The 24517-nt window shown below is 41.3% G+C and overlaps 1 protein-coding gene across 1 annotated transcript in view; it reads left to right on the plus strand.

Annotated features, from left to right (window-relative positions):
• The window catches only part of fam172a (family with sequence similarity 172 member A), a 157844-nt gene that overhangs the window by 79852 nt on the left and 53475 nt on the right, over positions 1-24517 (plus strand). Inside the window, exon 9 of the mRNA XM_023273696.3 lies at positions 20869-20985. Coding sequence (XP_023129464.1) covers positions 20869-20985 — 117 coding nt within the window. The remainder of the gene's footprint in view (positions 1-20868; positions 20986-24517) is intronic.

Genomic DNA, 24517 nt, shown 5'->3' on the forward strand with positions numbered 1-24517 from the left:
AGTGGCAGATACACATCTCAAGGAAATCTGACATTTTGTTCAAAGGAGTTAACATAGTGCCACAAACTTGCTTGAAGTTAATTATTGATCTAAAAAATAGTGCTGAACCTGAAATATTTATGTAAAATGTTGTTTTTGAATTGTTTCTAAATCCTCAAACTTTCTGATTAGTTCCAGGTTTAGAGACAAATATGACAGATTTTTGGATTCCCCTTTCCATGAATAGTAGAAAGCATTATATTCAGTGATTTGTTTTTACTGTGCCTGATCTTTATTTATCATAGCTTTAGGTTTATTTTCAACATATGTGATTTAGGGAATGATCTTTTATATTATTAATGTTTACTCCTTTCTTGCTGTCTTTTATTTTATTTTTCTTGATTGGCATAAAGAATACAGAATTTGAGAAAAAAAGTAGACATTGTGGTTTAAAGTGCTTAAGTTGGTTGGTGTTAGCTTATACATTGTAGCTGTTTAGTAACGAGTTGCTTTGTGAAGTGCCTGCATACAGCCACTTTATGATTATAGGGTTAGGGTTAAATATTCTTGCTTTCCGCACTTTCTTAACTCATAGCAAAGTTCAAATGATTCTTGAATGGATTGGTGATTACCTTGTTGGCAAACACAACACAAATGACACAAATTTGAAGGTATTGGATGTTTTATTGCAGTCAGAAGTCAACCATTTTCACCCTCCTTCCGGTGTTTGTGTGTTCCTCTTAGCACCGATTCAGAATTGATATTGATCTTCTTACAGTATCTAAATCCTAGTCAGACAGCAAATAAGCTCATTATTCTTTTACACTGCATCAAACTAAGTCCCTCGTTTATATTTATCAGAAATATTCTTTAAGGACCAGTGCAGCTTTCACCTGAGTTCATCATCACACACACAAAAATCACTTCAATGTGTTGACAAATGAAGTCGTCCATACGAATGCTGTGAAAATCCCCTCATCTAATGTTGTATGCCTGTCTTGCCCGCCTTCGAAACTCAGAGTGCTAGCCTGTCTATTGCTTCTGGAGGGGATGAAGAGAAGGTTTGTTTTTATCTCAAGGTTCTCCATAGCTGGCGGGCTTGCAAGCGGTGTAGTTGTAATGCGGTTTCCTGCGTGCATGTCTGTCTGCGTGTGCTCATGTGCGCGTGTATGTCTGCAAATGGGTGCGTGCATATTGTATGGGTCTGTGGAGTGTTTGTGTGCATGCATGTATGCATATGCACGCGTTTGTGTGTGTCAGCCCTAGCCTGGAGAAGCCTGTATCGTCCTGAGCTGAACAGCTTGGTGTGGAGAGCAGCTATCTGAGCCACGTTAGGGGAGGAGAGGAGGAGAGGGTGAGAGGCGATGATAAATGGCTGGGGCACACTAGCAGAAATTAGTGGAGCCGTATGCAAAGCTGTGGCGTTTTGTTTGATGTGAAACAAAAGGACCACCATGACAAAAGTGCCTGCCAGCCTGCGCAGCAGGGCAGCAGCCCTCAGGACATACACCATCGCCACTGACAAAGTGTGTATGTGGATTTGCATGTGTGCACACATTTTGGTACGGACTTGCGTGTGCACTTATGTGGTAATGCATGCATATCATGCGTGGTGTTTTTTTTTTTCTAGTCCTGTCTATATTATGTATATTATCTGTGTCTGTGTTTTTGTGCTCTGCTCGTAATGACAGACAATGCCTGGCCCTTTGTACACCATGAAAAGACATGGTTTCTTCCTCCGTACAGCTACAGCATATTTGCTCTATTAAGCGGCTGAAATATAGCTGTCTAATTTCTTTGTGAATGAATAGGATCTTAGAGAGCGCCTCTCCTCTTAACATAAGGATGTAAATTGAACTGTTTAAATGTCATGGCTAGCAAGCTGATTTGATTTGAATTGATTTGCTTGTTTCTGGAAAAAAAAAGACCTCCCTTGCCAAACCTTAGCTGCGCTCGCTGCCACAGATAGACCAAGGTCTTTCTTTCCACCTCAACGACACATTGTAGGGCTCCTGAATTCTTCTATCTGCTGTGATTATGTACAAATGGCCTTCATTTGCCATCCATTTCAAAGCTGTAGTGCTGCATTGTGACTAGAGGCAGATGACGCAGACCAAATTACAGCGGGTTTGCTGCCTGAAAAGGATACTCGCACAATAGGCTTTGTGAAGTATTCCCTTCAATACTTTGCCATTATTCTCACCTTTGTTGGTGTTTCTCTCTATGTTTCAGGAGCATCTTTGGTTTCTAGATTGCATTTGTGGTGTCAGAGAGGACTGAAGGGTTGAAAATACTTTGCTCACCTCATGTCTCTCTACTGCTATTCCTTGCAAATTTAGGGAAATGGATTTTGTGTTGTTTGCTACATTTTTCAGTTGCCTTCGTTATTAATTCTGTCTTATTTTATTTTTGTGCATTTGCAAAACAATCAAGATCTCTGAATATAAGCACCATCTGGTGATGTTTTTGGTTTATTTGTATTTTTTACATCTGCCTCTATGTCTTACATATACTGCATTCCTCATTTTAGTGTGATTATTTTGTGCTGTCGTGGTAAATTGAAGGGGAAAAGCATTACAGTTGCTAGAGCTGGCAAGAATCCACTTTGCTCTGCCAAAATACAGAGTGAATCCTATTTGTCCACTGAGGTATCCTTCTTTATCATGTGTCCTCTTTGCTGCTAGCATCTGCTAGTCCTCTGATTTTATTTTCTTGTCAGACAGTTTCTCGTGTATCACTAAGTAGCAACAACTAGGTAGTCAGCTAGCTACCAAGCTTACTAATCAGAAGTTGTGATCTTATCAATGAAAGAACTAGATTTCAGGAGTGTTTTTATATAATACATGAGGCACATTTAGTCTCTGTGTTGTACCAATGCATGTAAGTCCTTATATCTTTCTATTACCACATATCACTTATACTGTCGACAGCAAAGGGATTTTGATCAGTTGTATTTTCCCCTCTTTTTTAGTAATTTCCTGTACAGAGTTAGTGGATTAACACAAATTGTCTTGGAAGACTGTTACAATGCCGAAAAGGCAGATTGTCAAGAGAGGCTCTGAGGAAAGTGATGCGTTCAGCGTTTTAACAGCTGTTTCCCTGAACTTTGCTTCAGGAGTACTGCAGGTATAGATAGGTAGACACCAGTATGCCTCAGTACAGTTTTTTTTTTTTTCTGGTTTCCCTAGCTTCTCGTCCATCGTTACAGTATAAAAGTTGTCTGAGACATAGCCAACAACCAAGGGCAATTTCAAGGCATCACTGTTATTTTCAAACTTTTTAAAATCTTGGGGATATGTGTCTTGTTTTGATCAAATTCTCCTACAGCGCATTCAGCCGCCCAGAGGCAGACAGAGAGCTGTTGCTCTCACCTCAAGCTAAGATGCAGGAACAGTCGATGCTCTTCAGGACTTCACTTCCTACATACATTGCAGTTTCCATCATCAGTTCAAGACCCCTTCTTTCTCTCTTTATGTCTTTTATGTCATTTAAAGTATCTCTTTCTTTCTTCTCTATGTCTCGTTTTCCATCTTCTATCAGTTGTAGTAATAGTTTGAGTATAAAGCTCTGCCTTTTTTCATTAACAGTTCACTAAGTTGCAGTATGCCATTTTCCTACACACGTTCTGCATACAGACAGCAAAGTTATCCATCTTCCCATCGCTACAGTTACCTTGTATATAATGAAGATGCTGCTTCTAATTGGTCTGTGAAAGCCTTTGATTGATACCAATTTCAGTCTCCAGTATATGAAGGCGTTACTAAATGTCAGCTATTCGTTTTAGATAGTTTGTCTTATTTAGTCCTTGGTCTGACCATCCATGGTACTAAATGGCCGAGCAAGCTTTCACCGGGTCGTCACGGTTACCCACTCCTCTCCTTCGTTTTTCAAAACACAAAGATGTTGCCATGGTAATGTAATTGAAAATCATTACATCTCAAACAAGTATTGTTGAGGTGACTATTCATAAGTCTCCTCTCACCTTTTTGTCTTCCTGTTTTTTTTCTCCCTACTGAAAAGGAAGTGCAAAATCCATCTGTCCTCAGTGCATCATTGTGCAACAGCTCTTTTTAATGTCTCTTGTCCTGCCCCACCCAACCCACACCCCACCTCTTCAACACAGGGTCTTATTTACCACTACTTTATGATATAAGACGCAGAGCTAGTTGAAGTTCATTTGAGTTCAGTTAAATCTTAAGGGATTCATCATTACATATTTACTGGCTGAGGCTGATCTTGCTGTAAGGTTCTACCCTTGTCCCATTGATCTAGTGCGCATGTTCACTCCCGAGGTTACAGGACGTGCTTCCATTTGCATAAGGCCCTGGGCAAGGTTCTTTCCACCATTGATTGGCCTGTCCATGAGCGCCCCGTGCCTTCTCACATTGATCACTTTGTTTTTTCCCGGAGACAGTGCTACTCAGAGTTCAGCTGCAGCTCTGGCATATCAGACCTGCCGGAGGAAGGGAGAGAGGCTGACAGAGAGAGAGAAAAGAGAGGAAAAAGAGGGGCAAGTAGGAGTCATAGTGGATACATGGAAAACTTTAGAGCCAATATCTTAATAATTTTGCATATTTTTTCTTTGAATTTTGATAGTGAGCCTGTAGAGACCAGTTTCACCATGCCACCCCTTTGTCATCAGTTTTTCAGCCTGCTTGATTAAGTTGATTGAGTAAGTAAATGCAATAAAATGATGTACACTACTTTTACCTGAGATAATACACACATCCATATATGTAAATAATTGGGTTTACAATATCATATACAAAATTCAGCACACTGACAGATGTTACCATTTTCACTCAAACCTGAATGACTGCTGAAACTGAGTAGCCCTCCTGCCTTCTTGTTCATCCTCACCCTCTGCTTCAACCCTGGTCTGCTTGTATCAGTGTGCTGCAGAGAAAGCTCTCCTCTGTGCTGTCTTTTACTTTATTTTTTTCCTTTTCTTTCTTGTTTCCCCTCTCTTACCAACACTGTCTGCCTTCCCGATGCTTGAATAGTCTTCCTTCTCTTCACCTATGCACTTGGTCAGAGAGGATGCTGTCTTGCTTTGCTTGGACTTTCCCTGGTGTGCATCATGTTTTAGCAGCGTGTTTTTATGCTCTTCGAGAATCAATTTTAATCGCAGTTTTCTGTTTGGATTTTTAAACCATTTTTATGACTGACAGACCCTAATTGTATACTATGTGTAGGGTATTGTATGCTTATAATGCAGTAGTGACCATAGATGTGAATTCAGAAAATCATTGCAGTTTTGCATAGTCTTGACTTGTAGTGAGGTTGAAGAAGCACAGCTGTTTTTCCTAAAGAATTCATTGCAGTAAATTTCTATTCACAATAACTCAGACAAAGGTCTTATCATCTAATTGTATCTTTCAGTATTAAATTGAGGCTCCTGTGTTTGCGTTTTGATTTGCGCATATGTGCCATTGTGTGTTTATCCAGCATGGCGTCAGTGGCGGCGCAAGGCTCAGACTCCCATGATGCACCTCTTCTCTTTGTTCTGCTTTGTGAAAGCAGTATGCGGCTTTGTCTGCCTTTCTCGTTCCTCTCGGCTCGTTGCCTTAGCGGCAAGGTCTTGCTCCCTTCTCCCTCTTCTACTTCAGACCTCTCTCGTTCTTTCACTCACTCATTAATGCTCGTTGGGCACTGCTGTCCACTTTTTCGCTCCTCTCTGCCATTTGTTTCCTTTTACCGTTCCTCTTAATTCGCAACCAAACTCGCCTTCACGTAATCCTTCTTCCTTTGCCTCTTGCTCCTGTTTTTAAAAGTATCAAACCACTCCCCGTTGCTTTTTTTTTTTCTGTGACTCTCACACTTCTGTGAGCTTCTTTGGTCACCCCTCTACTCTCGGCTCTCTCTTACCACTTATCTGTAAACTTTCCTCTTCTCTTTTTCTTCTTTTTATCTTGTGCCCTGGAACGTATGGTCTTTCGCCTACTCTTTGCTCTTCCCCTTTGCTTCTGATTCAGTCGCTTTCTCTTCCCTTCCCTCTCTTAACCTCAACTTCACATCGAACTTGCTGCTGCAGTCTTTGCCAACAATTGCGATCCTTCACTTGAGACTGACCCCACTTTCCCTCTCCTACACACCTTTTTTATATTTGTCTTTTTCGACAAAGATCTCAGTCCAAAACCACCCATTTTCTCAATGATTCATCCTTCTCACAATTCTTACTTGCAGTATTACAAATTAACCTCTACGGTGCTGTTTATTTTGTATGAAACTGGAATTGTTGTCTCCATATCATCTAAAATGCCACATGAATGATCTGCGAAAAGCTTATTTTATTCTTACCTGAAAATGCAACTTGAAGAAGTATCCCCAAGTGTTTTTCCGAGAAGATTTTTTTTGGTGTTTGTTTTGTTTATCCCGTTATTCCTTTTGCTCAAGCTTGCCTTTCATCATCTCACATTCTCTGTTCCCACTGTGGTGTTTCCAGCTTTCACCTGCTGTGTCTGTGTGTGTCAGCTGGTTACGACCTAGGTCACCTTCACCATAGAGGGAATACAAGTGCTTGACACGAGGTTTGAATGTGTTGAAGATGACATGTTGACAGCTCAAATGAATCACTTGTCACTTGTCTTTTTTTTTTTTTATCCTCCCCCCTTGTTAATTCTGCCATTAGAATGCATACAATATAGGAGAGGAATCCTGAGAACGCACAGGGCTGCAGATTGTCTTGCATCAATCGAATTCAACACTTTGAATCCAGTTCGCTTTTCTGTGTGTGTGTGTGTGTTTTTCTCTGCCCTCAAGACGGTGAATGGTCTTATTCTGTGGCAAAAGTAGAAGGAAGAATAAGTCTTAGGAACTGAAAGGAGAGAAAGTGTTATTTTTGAAAAGCTGTGAGGCACAGCTAGGCGGATCCTGGTGCAAATGTCAGTGAACTCAGTGACTTTAGGGTTGAAGTTTAAAACCTTTCTCCCTCCACTGCCTCCGTGTCTCCCATCTTCTCCTATACTTTCTGTTTTTTTCATCCAAACTCTACATCTTCATCCACGCCCATCCCTATCACCCGCTCTGTCTTTTGCTGCTTTTAAAGTTCAGTGAATGCAGTGTTGGTATTCTGTGGTGTTTTCGCTTTGCTCAGTTCCAGGGTCACAGCACTTTTTTTTTTTACACTTTATAAAGAATTTTTTCAGTATCAGTGCATAACCTGCAGACTGTGTGGTTTGTTTTCTTCACCTATCTGAAGTGTTTAAACAGAAAACACAATGATGGGAGTGATGGAAAAAGGAAAATCATGCAGTCCTGAAGTTTTTCTGTCTTTTCTGCACTTTAAGCTTTGCATACCCCATTTTGGCTATCCATTTGATCTATTCCCGATTCTGTAGCCTCCAATACTTATGGAAAGCCTACTTTGAATCCTTTATGGCAATTTTTTTCCAGGGGTGTGTTTTAGTTATGTACCTGCAGTAAAACATATTTAATTTTTTAAGCCTGGAAAGCTGACTGTGAAAAGAGATGAACTGTTTTATGTGCCATTTTAAGGCTTTATGTGCTGTGAAATACGATGGGGTTATGAAAGACCAAAGGAAGGCAGAGAAAGGAAGGGAGAAGGAGAGCGAGCGAGAGACTCCTGGTGTAGAGCAGCCTTTGATGTGTTAGCCGACTCGGAGCTGAATGTGGAACTCACTGAAGGGTAGGCCTTGTTTCATGGTGGGAATTTGAAACTGGATGTGCTGTCCGAGTAAAAAAAAAATAAATAAAAATCCACAAACAAACAAAAAAGACACACATGCAGATTTTTGGTTTTTTTTTTACACATTCGTGTTTAAATACAAATGTTTTTATGTTAGGTGTGTGAAGATTCTCAGTCATCCAGGTTATGGTATATCAGCATGAGTTTGCATTTACTCCAAAAAGCTAAAGCCACAGAATAGTAGATTTTCATTTTAACCCCATCATGTTAGTCATTAGTTTGTAGTTCATGTTCAGATCAGTTACGAGGCCACATCGGGGGGCTTTGTAATTCACAGTCGGCGTGTGTGTCCCTGTCTCATATATATTCTGCTTTCCTATTAGATGGCTTCACACTCAGCGATTCCTCTGGACTCTTCTGACATTGGCTTTCATGCATGGCCTGCCTGCCTCTCTTCCTCCCTTTCTCCTCCTCTCACTTTCTCGCTTCCGCGGCCTTGAACACTGAAAATATCTTGGTGGTCTCACACAACTTTTAACTCCTCACCATCAACCAACTAACATGTACAATACACCCCCCATCACTGAAACTCGCTTGTTAATTTGCATCCCTTCTTCATCCATCCTTCCTGTCTCCAGTGTCTTGCCCCCTCCACCTTCCTCAACCACCTCCCTGCCTGTGCCGTCCACATGTGAAGCCATTTCTCTCATGAATTAAGCCTCTTCACCTCTCACCTCCCTCCACCTCTCCCTTTTCCCTTTGCTCTCCTTTCCCAACTGTTTTTGTGTCTTCACTTGGGGTGATGGTTAGTTGATTTGGTCTGAGTTCTCTTTGATGAAAACACTAGGGGGCACTGCCTGTCCTTTGTTACCCCTCTCTTTCCCTTAGCAGGCTTTGATGCATATGTATTTTTTGTATGTGCGTGTTTTGCCTTTGTCTGTGTGCTCATGCATGTGCTCCTGTTTGTGTTTGCATTTCGTTAAAAAGCAGTCCCTTGTCTGTAATGGATGACACAGATCTGCATTCAGACAGACAGGAAGGCAGGCAGAATGCAGGTCTCTGGTGGTCATCAGGGCTAGTGCTCGGCACCCATCCGGATCCCCCTGTCCTCACTTTCACCCCCTGTTTCTGTTTGGCAAGCCCAGGGGTGTGGGTTAATGAAAAGGTCTTGGACCACCGAGAAGAGCGACAGTCATCTCCCAGTCACCTCTGCTCACCTCCGGCCCTCAGAGACCCTCTGTCCATGACAGGCCCCCCTCTCCATGTCTCTCTCTCCATGTCGGCCTCTGTCCCCTGGGTCGCACCGTATCATCTGGCTGCCCATTGGCCGGCAAACACAGCATTAGACAAAGGTAGTGAACTGAAAAAAGAGGAGAGTTTTTATGTATATGGAAAAAGGATAATGCATGAGAGCAACTGCCCTGTTTATCCAAAAGCCTGGCAATTTAGACAAGGGACCTCGATTGCATTCGGGTCGGGTCAAGAAGGACCCGGCCCCAAAATCAATTCTAGACACCAGAGTTGGAAAGGAGACAGAGACAGAGAGGACTCAGATCTTTGTTTCTACTCTGCTGGTTGGGAGCTTGTCACTCCACCTCATGTGGCCACACCAGTAGTTTTTTTTTTTTTTGTACGTCTTTCCTATACATACAAGCCATACTGTGCAATTAGTGATAAATGCTCCCTTCCCTCATGTATCCTTAAGTCTGCTGATGAATGTGATTGTTTTTGAAGGAAACTCTGAATTATTGATTTGTTGTGTTTTATATGGTAAGCAGACAGCTGATGAGGGGTGTTTGATAGTGCTAATTGGCAGCTCCCGTCCATGCAGCGTGTGGATGGTGGTGGGTTGGGGCTGGGCGAAGTGAAGCGCTGTTATTGTTTAGAGGTGTCAAACCCAACACAGAACAAAGAGGACGGGAGAAATGTGCTGTGCTCGCCTATCAGTGTGCTGAATGCAGCCAAAGTACACACACACACACACAGGCACACATTTGTATAAATATATATTATATACATATATGTGTGTGTGTGTGTGTGTGTGTGTGTGTGTGTGTATGAATGCACATGTGTCTGTCCATCCAAACACACACACATGCAGACACGGCAGCACACTACCTGGCATCATCTGCGACAGTTCACTCAACACTGGCACGCACACACTCACACAAACACCTACTATCGCACACATGCACACACTCTTAGAAAAAACTGTTTGAAAATGACAAGATAATCACCAGATTCAAACTTACCTTCAGCTCTGGGTAAATGCCTTTCTCTGAGATAAACTAATAAATATATTTTCTTTTCAAATGCGCTTCACTGAAGGCCCTAATTACCATACGCTGACAAAGACCTGACAGAGGTGTAATAGTTAAAAGGTAATTTCACTACAAGTAGGAGTTTGGGTAGGGAAAAGGGTCAGTGCCACCCCCCACCCCGCCTCCACCTCTCTCTTTAGCGGTTTATTCACGCTTTTCGAGGACTTTTTGCATGATTGACTGACAAGGTCTTTTTCCGAAATAGCATCTTCAGTAATAAGAAATAATTGACTCCCTAATCAAAAAAGGGTTCATGGAATCCACAAACCCAACTGTAATCTTCTGTGGCATTTCCAGCAGAATTGACAGTCCTCATAGCTTGAGGCTCTATACCACTTTGATTTAATTGCTTTTTTCATAAGATTAATAATATGCTTTATACTGAATTGTGTGTGCATGTGTGTGCGCCATTTGTGTGTGTTTGTGTGTGTGTGTGTGTGTGTGTGTGTGTGTGTGTGTGTGTGTGTGTGTGTGTGTGTGTGTGTGTGTGTGTGTGTGTGTGTGTGTGTGTGTGTGTGTGCGCACCTCATCCTCCTCTCAGGCTTTGTTTTTAATCAACAATATCACTTGAAAAGAACTTTAACCGGTGTACATTTTTTGTTTTTTTTGTAAATTTTACGTTTAATTTATGAAGGGAATCATTGTTGTGTAATTTTATTATTAAATACTAAAGTGTAATGCTGTGGTTGTGGAGCACATAATTCATTAAACTAGACTCTGAATAACTTGTAAAGAATAGTAGAAGAACAACAAAAGTAACTGATTCTACATGCGAGTGTTCTTATGTTGTATTTAAAATATGTAGTGTCGCCTATTATTAGTATATTATTATTATTATTAGTAGTATTATTATCATTTTTAATTTAATACTTTTCTAAAACCAATGTGTAGAATCTCATTAATTTTTGGAAAGATTTCCATGGTTGCTGGCTAAAATACAACCAAAAGTTTAAACTTTTTTTTTTTGTTTTGCCTTTTGACAATCTATGTTTTTGCTATTAAATCTAGTCCAACAGAACATTAGGATACAATTTAAATTCATTTTTTCCCCTTTAAAATGCCTATTAAATCAACTAATTGAATTGCTTTGTATTTTCTTATATCCTGCATTAGTATTATTTTTTATCTTTCAGTCTTCTGTCTTGATTACTTTGGGCATAAAAATAATAATTTAAGTGAGTATGCCTTGAGAACTGCAAAGTTTTTACATGATGGGGCAAATTAACTTGTAGCTTCCCCCAGCCTGTCCAATTTGTAATATGGCCTCAACCCTCTCTCTTTCTCTTTCTTTTCTGACTCATCTTTCCACTCGTTAAAAAGCTGTTTTAAATCATGGCTGGTGGCAATGAGAAGTTAATTTCAGATTGTTATATATTACCATTAATTTCAGTTGGCCTTCTGTAGTTTCCCCTCCCTCACTCTCTCCTTCCTTTGAGTACAGGGGGTTCACAGAACCTTTTTTGGGCCTCTCTCTTTTCTCCCTGCCCCACGGCACAGGAGACGAGCAAATATGAAGGAGCAGAGGATGATAACTGAAGGGAGGAAGACTGTCTTTGTCACTTTCGTTAGCACTGTCTTTTACCTCTCCTCCCCTTTCTTTTTTTCCCCCCAAACTTTTTTTTTCACTTGTCCGTGTTGCTTTGTAGAGATGGGCTGAGTGGGCCTGAAAGTTGAAACAAAACATGTCCCCTGAGAATTCAAATCCTGCAGCCCTGAAGGGACACACACACATACAAAAATACACACCTGATTTGCCAGTTATGTGCAGGGCAGCATGCACTTTGGGATTTTTTTTTCTTTCTCTTCCCCCCAATCACAGCTAAGGTGAAAAACAGTCCACTGAGTTATTTGGTAGATTTTACCGTCGGCCGCTTCTGAAACAGATACAGTAGCTTAACTTTATGAGCTGATTTGAGCAGCATAAAGTGAATTGGTATGTAACTTGTAACTGTGACTACTGAAAAATAAAAGGGCTTTTCTTCATAACAAGCAAAGTGGGAAAAAAAAGTCGCTCAACTGTTAAAATTTAGCTCTACTTCAGCCTCCTCACAACAAATTTAGAAGAATAGAGTGAAAATTCCACATCATCTCTTGTTGAAATTTTCTCACTACACCCCAATTTAGAAATGCTGGCTTGAATGCCAACTTTGGGCTCAGTTAGTACAAGGAATCAGTGTTTATCAGCCCCTAAGGCAGCGTGTGTCTGTGTGTCTTAGAAATGGACAGCAGTACCCGATGGATATTTAACACATTAGCTTTGGCAGAGCTGAGAGTGGTGTGAAAACACACTGATTTCCTAAGTGGCAATCATATCAGCCTCACCATCAGAGAGGCATCAGAGAGCAAACATCTGTGTGTGTGTTTGTGTGTGTGCCCCAGAACATGCGTACAAACTGTTTCTGCCCATCATTTAGACACTGATTCTTACTGTTTAAGATGTGTACAGTAAACTTTGCCAGTTTATTAGTGTCTATGTGCCCCAGCAGGATTAGTCGAATTTATGTTTTGTAAAATGATGTGCGTCATAGTATTTTTTCCTTTTATTTAACAGACATTTTTATGTGTGTCGTGATATAGTTTGGTATGCATTTCTGCATTCTGTTTACATTGTGATTTATTTTTTATCTGATGTTTCAGCCCTCAGTCTACCTCTCTTTCTACCTATGTCTAGCTTTCTAAATCTCTTCGCCCAGAGTTTCCGCATTTTTCTCGCAGTTGCTCAGACTCTGTTGTTGCTTACGCCTGCTCTGCATGTGTATCTTTCCCTGTCTGTCTGTGGTAAGCTGCCTCTTCCCTGCAAGGGTTCAGGGAGCCCTTGGTTTTCCTCGATGTCAGTATCACCCTGATTTACAACCCAAAGGTCTCAGTCTGCTCCTCCATCCACTTCTCGTTCACTCCCTCCCTCCGTCAATCCCATTCTCCCCTGCCCTTATCCATCCTCGTCTCCAGCCGAGAATCACCCATCCGAAACTATGTTAAAACAGGGTCATCCCCCGGTGTACACTTAAAGGCTGTCCCTTTAACCTGCTCTGAAATACTTACGGCTATTATTATAGCTTATAAATCATTAAGAAAGTTTAATTATACGAAAATTTCATGGTGGAAATGTGCAAGCTGACACATGGGAAGGGGAATTTAATGGGCCAGCAAGTCCCAGCACCGTGAGGGAAAATATTGAGGTTAGGTTTCTATTTTACAGCATTGCCAGAGGGTTGGGAGACAGGGAGGAAGACAAGAAAGAAGCACTTTCAGAGTGAGAGAGAGAGAGAGGGAGAGAAAAGGCGAACAGAGATGAGGAGGCCAAGACTGTATTCAGCGCGCAAAAGTTTATTTCTCGTTTCACTCCGTAGGCCAAAGCTTTTAATATGGCCAATGATTTGGGAATGATAAAGGTATTGCGCACCATACTTTATGCCGGTTTTCTTAACTAAGATACATCCCAATTCACTTGGATTTTATTTAGCCAATTTGCCTTAATTTCACTTTGTTAAGGAACGTTTAATTAGAAATTAGCATTTAAAGAATTTCTGTCATTGCTATTGCCATACAATACATAAATACGTAGCGTTGTTAATGTTTGAAAAGTTTGTCTGCTTCTTAATTGTGTCAATATCATTTAAATGTGGATATTATAGGGATATTGTTGACATAGCTGGAGCAACCTGAGCAGTGACTACCATTCTTCTTTGTGACAATGTAAATTGATCAAACTGTTGGGAGCTCACATTATTAACACATTGCACATGTTAATAAGAAATTAATTAAATTCTGCTGCAGCAACTATGATGTAGGGCTATACGTCTGAAGAGTTGCTTGGCTTATCTGGTCTGTATGATTTGAATGTAATGCCACCACAATAAAAGAGTTGTTAGTCAAGTGAAAACCAACAGGAATTCAAAAGTTCATGTACTCATTATTTTATAGAATTTTATATCACTAGCAGGAAGAACAAAATCACTGATTATGCAGACAATTGCAAAGAGAACTACAAACAATAACATGAAAAGTAATATGAGAAAAATGTTTTTTAAATAAATGCTTCCTGGCACATATCCACATGCACAAACCGACTCCCCCACATATTGAAATTCTCATTCAACCCTGTCCTGAAGATACTAAATCATATTTTTTTATTAGGTGAACAGCAGTTTCTTTTTCTCCAGGACACTTTTATTTATGAGCGTTCTCTTACCCACAACACCATCCGTCCCTTCCTTGTTCCCTCTCTCTATCCCTTCCTCCCTGCCCTCTCTCTCTCTCTCTCCTCTGTCCTCTCTTCCCATCTTCCTCTTGTTTTCCATGTGGGCATAAGCGGGGCACAGCGCCTGCAGCCGGCAGGTTTCCTGGCACGCCGCTCCTCATCCTCTGCCTTTTGTTTCCACCAGTGGACAACCATTCTCCACCTCTGCTGTGTCAGTAAATATTTATTGGCCTTCCTTTTCCTCACCACCCCCACTGATGTTGGTGTGTATCTCCGTGCATCTGAGTGTGTGCACTAATGTGTGTGGTTTGCATGTTTATACCCACACAGAGTCCTCCCTGACACGTACACGGACACACACCACCTCTCACAGCCCAGTGTCCGGTTGTGTCACTCACACAGTTCAGCAATGCCCCCTTCTCACCCTGTCTCTCCAGCCGCCATCCCCCCTTTCTCTCTTTCTCTCTCCCTCATCTTCTCGCCATCGTGCATTTGGCGAACAGCCAAGAGCAGGAAAGAGGAAAGAGAGGAGGAAGTTATTGCAGTTTTCTCCTGCTCTCTCCCTCCACCTCTACACCCCTGCCACTACCAGAGTTCATACTCTGGAGAGTCAGAAGGGAAAAAACCCTGCGAGTAAATGCACATGACCTCAGTGAGCAAAACCTCTGCACACTCCCACAACACCAAAGGTTGCACATACACAAACACACTCCCTGTCGCTACCCAGGGCCCTGTGGCCTCGTGCTGGAGAGGGCTTCCTTCCTGCGGTTAAGACAAAGGAAACTGGGGACCGACTGGGGACCTGGGACCGCTGCTTCAAAGCCACAGGAAGCGCTGGTGTTGTCTCTTCCTGTGGAGGGTGTTGGAACGTGGGGGGCCAGCTGCCTGTGTTTTCACAGCCAGGGATGAAGTGGGATGAGTGTGATTTGTGCATGTGTGTCACAGATAGGATAGGTAAAGAACCCGCTGCTCTCTCACTCCTGTCCGCCTTACTTTGACCTGAGATCAGTGAGCAACATAATATCGTATGTAGATTGAAATAGGAGAGACAGCACACACACACATCCTCCCTGTGGTGAATCCACTGGTTATTTTATGTTATATGATTATATGTGATGATATGAGAAAAATCACTGCGAGAGCATCGGTCAGCATTAATGTTTGTTTTCCCTTGCCTAGCCCTTGCCACTGTCTTTGCCGAGTCTGCACATGCTTTCAATGTGTACATGTTTGTGTGTGTTTGTACCCCTCTTCCAATGTTGTGTAGGGATTTATGGGGGTGTATGTGTTGTAGTGTTTCTGCGCCATGTGTTTTCAAACCTTCCGGTGTGCACCCACATGCATGTTTGTTTGTTTTTTCTGTGTTCGCCCTGGCTTCTCTGATGCTCTCCTCTTACTCTCTGGCAGCAACAGGACAGTTAATCAATCAAATATTTAAGCAGTGCTTCAGTGCTCAGTGGGTAGTCCTAGATTATCTGTGGCTGTTGGCAGTGCATGGCGCAGCCACATTATAAGCCTTGTCTCTGACTGGCATCGTCACGGGGTGCTTCTCTCTCTCTCTCTCTCTCTCTCTCTCTCTCTCAGACACACACTTTTCCTTCCCCTTGGCCTCTGCTCAGTCTTTGCTCACTCTCACTAACACTCTACATTTTGTCCTCTTTTTCATTCTCACTTATTTTCTGTCATTCTCCCTCTATCCCTTGTTTTCCTTCCTCTTGTTTGCTGCTCTCTCTTTGCACACTCTCTCTATGTATAATTGTGGCTTTTCACATTGACTGTCTGACAGTGAGCAAGGCCCCTTAAAGAGCTCTCATCTTTCTGTCTTCGCGTGGTTCTCTCTTTTCTCTCACTCTGCATTCTTTCTAGGGATGAGTCTGCCTGTCTCCCCACAGGGAACTCCATTGTGGATTACCATTCAGTTTTCGCCCAATTATCTTGTGGCTTTCGCTGCCTTTGACACATAATTATCAAAGGCCTAAATAATTGTCTTTATTATTGCCGGTGTTTAGATGTAGCGTCAGCGGAGCAGTCGTGAGCAAGGGAGCGTCACACGGAGAGGAGAGAAATGAAGTATTTATCTCGACCAGAGATTAGCTTAGCATGCTGTTAAATGATGTCTCGTCGTTTATTTCAACTCCTCGTCCAGATAAATAAACATGATTAATATGCCCCGCTTTCCTCCTTCATACACACACCCATCGCATATCACATTCTACGTCAGTGGTGAAAATAAGATTATGCACAACAAAAAGTCTGGCAATTAGCGGGCTTTGTAGCAGGAAGCAGCTTAAACCGGTAAACACTGTACTTTGCTAAGGGCCATGTGAGAGGTCAGGTACAAGATACAGGGGTTAGAGGAAAGTCTGTGTGTATGTGTGTCTGCATGTCTTTGAGTGGCTCCGAATGCGTGGGGGTTGGCTATTTCATAGAGCTTGTGAAAAGCTGGATTTAGCAGAATTGTGCCAACCAGGGGGTCAGAATCTGTGATGTTTGTGTGTTTCTATAGCAACCAGGCCCTCTGCGGACAAATCAGAAAAGAAATGGTTTATGAGGAGGAGAAAAAGGGGAGAGGGGTAAAAAGAGGGAGAAGGATTTCATAGTTCATCCAGAGTTTGAATGTATGTGGGGTGGGGGTGAATTCAAGTCTGCGTCATCAGTTGTGACTCAGCTCTGTTATCAGAGTTCACAGGAATTTAAATGTGATGTGTAGTTTCGCTCGAATTAAATCCAAAGTGCAGTGAGGGAGTGCGTTCAAACAAGGCACGGTCACAGCGGCGTGTTAAAAAAAAATTGTACATTTTTTTTCTGGAACACCAAATTATGGTGTGAAAACGGCCTTGATAACTTAACTGAATTAGATTTATAAGTCAGTTTTGGTGCAGAAGATAGATGAAGAACATTAGGCTGGTGATAAACATTTCATCAAGGTACTCTGGTGGGTGGGAAGGCCGCCATTCAAGCTGAGTACTCTGGTTCAAACTCCTGTGATGGAATGCATCACTCCTGTTTAAGTCTAATCTTCTGCTTATGTTTTAGAAATACGGTAAAAGCCCACTTGCTTCTGGGACACTGATCTGATGCTGACCCTTTGGTGTGATCTGTCTCTGAAGCGGGCCAAGGGAATAGATAATTTCCTCATGGGGATTAATAAAGTATTTATAAATATTCTTTGTTGTACACATCTGCCTGTCTGTCTCTCATCTGTCTTGCTTTATCTCCTTATTACTTTCTTTTCCCTGCTAGCATACCCCTTTTGATATCCGCTGAGTTTCTTATAGCCTTCTGCCTTTCTACTCCTCTTATAATTTTTGACACACAAGCTGCACATGTCCAACACCCACCTGAACTTTACTCTGCATATCCAGCTGCTTTAGCATTAAAAGAAAGGCCAGAAAGGCAGAAAATGCCTCAGCAGCTGTGTGTTGGTTTTAGTTCAACAAGTATTTCCACATGTTTCTCTTCCTCCCCCCCCTCCCTCTAATACAAGACTGATCATAACAACTGGCTTCTTTCCTTGTTAAAGCTGTTGTCTGCAGTTACATAGTGAATTAGCACATTTAACATTCTGGATATACATGGCTAACACTGACTCACAGGATAACATTGTGTAAAATGATGAGTGATATGAGAAGACAGCTTACATTTATATCCACTTTGGGGAATGTGGCCTCATGGAAATAACAGTTTGTAAGTTGACTATGAGCGTTACCCACCTAGAAGAAGATACAGGCTTGCTTAGATTATGCTTTCAACATGCAGCTAACCACAGTTGTCATTGTGGCTTGTAAAACATGGGACCCTGTGGGTGTCAAAATTACTGTGGTCGAGGCCACACAGCATACAGCATTCTCTCCTGGAGTCATTATTTGTCAACCTATTACCCCAACTGTTACCACAGCCAACTGTCTGTGTGTAGACATTGCAGCAATGAGGGCTGTCAGAATGAGTGATTGATATAGCCAGCGTTGGGAGATGGAGTTCTTTGGTCTTTAATCTTTGGTTGAGGCATCATAAGGAAAACAGACTTTGTTTGGTGAGAGTTCCTGATTTATTTTCCCTTCTCCTTTCAGCAAATATGAAACACTGTGTGAATATCTTCAAATAGCAAATCTTAGAAAAACTTGAGCACAGAAATTAGTTAAAGAAAGGCAGAGAGAAAGTAGTTTTTTTGTTAGATTACAAACCAATAAAATTTAGCTAGGTGGAATCTTTTTGTGCCTAGCAAAAATATCCAGAGGTGCTGAATCTAATCAATTTAAATGGCTGTTTGTAGATTTTCAACAGTCTTGTTATCCTTTTTTTTTTTTTTAAAGTTCTCCCTAGTTATCCATCTGCTTGATGAGATGGTCTGTCTACACTAAGATTAATCATATGTTTTCTAAATTGGTAAGTCCAGTATTTAGGTTCTAGACAAGTTCATCCTCCACCATCTATAGCCAGCTTCACTCCCACTTTACCAGCTGTGCTTTTTCTGTAGAAACATGCCTTAATCTATGTCTAACCACTGTCTGTCATTCACTGGCTTCTGCACCAAACAGACCCTCCGATACTCCGTGAGCAGTACACTTATATCTGCTTACATTTGTTTCTACGCACCAATATCTACGGACATGCAGGCATGCACAAACACTCCCTCTGTTTGTTTTTTCTGCTAATCTTGTTCTGTCATTTACATCTAGTCGCATATCGCCCAATATATCTTAAGTACTGTGTTTTAAAAGTGGCATGTCAAAATAACTGAAGATAAACTTTAGAAAACTGTCATTACTGGCAAGTTGACAAATGTTTATGGCAAATTTATTATAGCTGTGTTAAAGTTTTAATACACTTGTGATATCCAGTGAAGCATACAAATGTAAAATAAGTTTTCCATTAAAAGTGAAAACCATTTGAATGGATCTTTTAAAAGAACATCCAATAGCAACAAACAATGTTTTCCAATTTCCTCTTGGAAATCCCAGGCATGGGCAATGTTGTTTACTGGATTGAAGACATGTGCTGAGTGTTTTCCATGGCCAGTCAAACCACTGTCTGCTGTTTTCTGGCCTCTGCTAGAAGCCCCCTTACTCAGGGACTGGCCCATTTGGCTACTGCCAGAAAACAAGACCTTGAATGACATCTCCAGTTTTAAAAGGTTGACTTTGCTGTTCCCATGGGCCCAGTTCTGCCAGAGGAAAGCTTTTCAACCAAGCGTGGATGAGGAGGGAGTATAGTGAGGAGTTTGTACTGGTGTGTATGTGATAGCATGATTTTGTGAGAGTGAGCAAATGTGTCTGTGCATACATGTGCACGTATGTCATTTTTTGTGTATCTGTACCGTTGTGCACTTTAATCTCTATGTTTGTACCTCCCCTCTCACTCTGCCGTGTTCTCCACTATGGTGAAGAAGCTCCAGTGGAAACCTTATCAGCGGGATGATGTATGAGTCCTTAGTGCCTTAATAGATTCCATTTATCTCTATACACTCCCACTTTAATTTGGCTGGGCAGGGGAGGATGTATTCAAATGCCCACCGTCATTTTAATGTACAGCCAGCCAGAGCTGGTCTGTGTGATTGCTCCTGCATTAGCTAGACTCACATTCAAACTTAAGTCCCACCTTAAACCCTCCATTCCGTCTGAAAACACAGCTTTATACTCATGCCACAGCCCAATTTTATTTTATTACTCTTGGGCTTTTACAGGCCAATATTTATCCAGTTCTTACATGCAAGCACTAAGTAATGCCTGATATTCCAATCCCTGCCTTAGCCTTTACCTTACTTAGATCTCCCACTGAAGCACTTGCCTTATTCCTAGGCACCAAGCCATAAACACCAATGCCATTTTAAGTTGTTCAGGGTGTTTCAAATATCCCCCCGCCCTCTACACTTACAGTTAAGATGAAGCTTTAATGTTGTTAAAACTGCGTCTGTATGGTTTTATAGTCATAGATGAGCAGGCACTGACTAAATTTAGTGCTATACTGCAACACTCTGCCCTCAGTCCTCCAGTCTTTTCCACTTTCACTTAATGTATACAGTAAGTGATTGTTAACCTATTGTTGCAAGTCCTGTTCTCTTTTCTTCCCATTTTATCTTAAAGCGAAACAGAGTGAAACGACTCGTTCCCAAGGCCTGGCTATAGTACTCCTTGGGGTTGGACCAGCAGTGTGGGAAGTCTATTGTAGTGCGGTAACAAGTCCTTTGTGTGACATTTTCCTTGGCGTTGACATTCAGAGGGGAATAAGAAGACGGGCCTGCGAACGCCACATTCTCTGTGACATGTGAAGGGAAAGGGTATTAAGAATGGGGACCAAGGTATTTGAACGTGCACAGGGAAGGACATTTGCACAGAACGTGACAAGGACACACTACGGTGGAGCAGCGCTCTTTCATATTTCACTTTATAACATTATGCTATACAGCAGGTGGAATCTGTATCCTCCAGTTACAAAGCTGTCCACTGGGCCGTTGCTATCATAGAAGCAGGCTGACAGTGCATGTTGTCAGGGAATACATTTTTTATTAGGCAAATATCTGCTGACACAATTAGTATGTCATATTATAATGATTTTATTCACATCATACATTTTAAAATGCATGATTTGTTTTTCTAAAGAGATGTCTCTTACAACGTGAGGTGTCTATGGTATTCAAATGTTCTCCTCAGCAAAAGTGACTGTGTGATTAAGATGCTGGAAGGATGACTAACCCAAGTTTGATTTGCTTTTTGTGTCAGATGAATCAGAGAGAAATGCAAGTGAAGAACAGAGTGTGTGCGGTGGCTCTGACTGACTCTGCTCACAACATCTGGCTACAGGAGACCAGCAAAAGCACACAGGACTGGATGCAGCAGGTAAAATAACTATACATTCTCAAATACACACTCACATACCAAAGGCTAACAAAGATGCTGTTAGGTGTGCAGAGGTCCATCCCCAAGCTCTCATCTCATCATGTAAATTCGCCTTTAGCAGTGAGCCAAAGTCTCTCACATTTTGCTCCTCTAATTTCTCTCCACTACCCTGCTGACCTACACAGGTAGCCCAGACTAACAGCCAGTCTTAGAAGTCATGGAGTACTATTGTTTGCATGTTGTTGTTGTTTTGTTTTTTAAATCCACATCCACTTTTTTTTCCTGGGTGCATGTCAATGAATAACCAAGGCAGCTAACCGTTGCTGGTGCACATACTGCATATGTGTGTGGCTGGGAATGCATAGTATCTGGAAGAATGCATGCATTTGTTCATATGTGCTTGTGGGTAAGAGTGTGAGATATAATTCAGGTGCACATGTGCATTTGTGTTAGCTTCATTTTAGCATTTGCCCTTTCTGGTGTGACCTCTGTGCCATATGCATCACCTGGGTTCACTCAGTATGCACATACAGATGAGGACGAGCCAAGACCAAAGCTGCTGGAGAGCCAGAGATGCAAATGTCATGCGCTCACACACATGGTCTCACATTTAGAAACACACACAATCCCATACCATACCTTTATTTGTATTGCATCCTCTTTTATATAGTTTGCTTTAGTTTTTGCCATTTCTGTGATCTCCAATTCCACATGTGTGTAGTTGGTGTGCTCAAGTGTGTCAGCTGTCTGTGAATGTGTACGTATGTTAGTTTAAATGGTGGGGATTCAAGGTTGCACTGGCCCCCTTATCCTTGTTTGGCATTTCCTATTTTTGATTCATCTAAGGGATGTGTGGGACACCACATAATTGGAATGTTAAATGATTTTCTATTTGTGATGATTACCCAGAACAATAAATCTGAAATAACCTTCATTGTCCAGTCAGGGGAAGGGGACGGGCAAGGATTCACTCTCTCTCATACTCATTAACCCACTGTCCTTTTTGGCTGAATTAAGAGACGAGCCTGCCTAATTAAAAGGAAACAGTGACACACCTATGCGTTGCTATGTCCTTCTCAATGATAAAGCAACAACAAAAAAAAGCAGGAAATGAGTACACCTACTGATTGTATATACTCTCTTTTTCTACCTCTGTTCCTTGCATTATTAGTCTTCTACTTTACCAAAACAATTTTGGTCTTGCAACTATAATAATGATATTTTTTTTCAAATCAGTTTTAAGTTTTGGATATTTTAACGTCTGATTCCATCACCTCATTTCAAACAGTCGAGGCAGATGGGGACCTTCCTTGAGCCTGGTTCTGCCAGAGGTTTCGTCCTGTTAAAAGGGAAATTTTCCTCCCTACTATCACCAAGTGCTTGCTGAATGGGAAAATGTTGGGTTTCTCTCTATAATATTGTAAGATTTTGACCTTACCTCTGCAAAGTACTTTGAGATGGCATATGTTGTGATTTGCAATTACACACGTGGACAAAATTGTTGGTACCCCCTCGGTTAATAAAAGAAAAACCCACAATGGTAACAGAAATAATTTTCATAGAATTTTTAATAATAAATAAAAATTCTATGAAAATTAACCAATGAAAATTAGACATTGCTTTTGAACTATGGTTCAACAGAATTATTTTAAAAAATAAACTCATGAAACAGGCCTGGACAAAAATGATGGTACCACTAGAAAAGACTAAAAACAATGTGACCATAGGGACATGTTCAATCAAGGTGTGTCCTCTAATTAGCATCACAGGTGTCTACAAACTTGTAATCAGTCAGTCAGCCTATTTATAGGGTTACAAGTAGTCACTGTTCTGTTTGGTGACATGGTGTGTACCACACTAAACATGGACCAGAGGAAGCCAAGGAGAGAGGAGATTAGAAAGAAAATTATAGACAAGCATGTTAAAGGTAAAGGCTATAAGACCATCTCCAAGCAGCTTGATGTTCCTGTGACTACAGCTGCACATATTATTCAGAAATTTAAGATCCATGGGACTGTAGCCAACCTCCCTGGACGTGGCCACAGGAGGAAAATTGATGACAAATGGAAGAGACTGATAATAGGAATGGTAACAAAAGAGCCCAGAACAACCTCTAAAGACATTAAAGGTGAACTCCAAGGTCAAGGTACATCGGTATCAGATCCCACCATCCGTCGTTGTTTGAGCCAAAGTGGACTTCATGGGAGACGGCCAAGGAAGACACCATTATTGAAAACAAATCATAAAAAAGCCAGACTGGAATTTGCCAAACTGCATGTTGACAAGCCACAAAGCTTCTGGGAGAATGTCCTATGGACAGACCAGACAAAACTTGAACTTTTTGGCAAGGCACATCAGCTCTATGTTCACAAACGCAAAAATGAAGCATATCAAGAAAAGAACACTGTCCCTACTGTGAAACATGGAGGAGGCTCTGTTATGTTCTGGGGCTGCTTTGCTGCATCTGGTACAGGGTGTCTTGAATCTGTGCAGGGTACAATGAAATCTCATGACTATCAAGGTATTCTAGAGAGAAATGTGCTGCCCAGTGTCAGAAAGCTTGGTCTCAGTCGCAGGTCATGGGTCTTGCAACAGGATAATGACCCAAAACACACAGCTAAAAACAGCCAAGAATGGCTAAGAGGAAAACATTAGGCTATTCTGAAGTGGCCTTCTATGAGCCCTGATCTAAATCCTATTGAACATCTGTGGAAGGAGCTGAAACATGGCGTCTGGAGAAGGCACCCTTCAAACCTGAGACAACTGGAGCAGTCTGCTCATGAGGAGTGGACCAGAATACCTGCTGAGAGGTGCAGAAGTCTCACTGACAGTTACAGAAATGGTTTGATTGCAGTGATTGCCTCAAAAGGTTGTGCAACAAAATATCAAGTTAAAGTTACCATCATTTTTGTCCAGGCCTGTTTCATGAATTTATTTTTTAAAAAAATTCTGTCAAACCACGGTTCAAAAGCAATGTCTGATTTTCCTCGGTTAATTTTCATAGAATTTTTATTTATTATTACTTTTGTCAGATTCAAATTATTTCTGTGATTGTTGTGGGTTTTTCTTTCATTAACTGAGGGGTACAAACATTTTTGTCCACGTGTGTATATGAATTGATTTATACTGATACTGGAAACCCAGCAAAATAATATATTATTGTTATATAATATTTTAAAATCTCTCATATCTGTTGTATGAATCAAATTTAGTGTTTAATCACATTACTTTCTGCTGGGCATGGATGGCAGTCTTAGTTAACAAGCAACAGGTCTACATGAGGATTGAGTTGAATCCAAAATCTAATCTGTCATCAATAGTGGTATATGTGCAGTGGTTCCACCAAAAGGTCAGAACTTATTTAGCAGGTCCTATCATTTTCTCATTTTTTTTCTTTGTTTGTCTTTGAATTACCAGCATTCACAGTGTACATGTGAGCACACTTGTTGGTCCTGTGGAAAACCTATATACACAAGCCCACAGACAGAGAGGAGATGAATACAGTGCCCTTTTTTAAAGGACATCCATATCA

This window comes from Amphiprion ocellaris, chromosome 6, assembly GCF_022539595.1.
Source record: "Amphiprion ocellaris isolate individual 3 ecotype Okinawa chromosome 6, ASM2253959v1, whole genome shotgun sequence".
Taxonomy (NCBI): Eukaryota; Metazoa; Chordata; class Actinopteri; family Pomacentridae; genus Amphiprion; species Amphiprion ocellaris.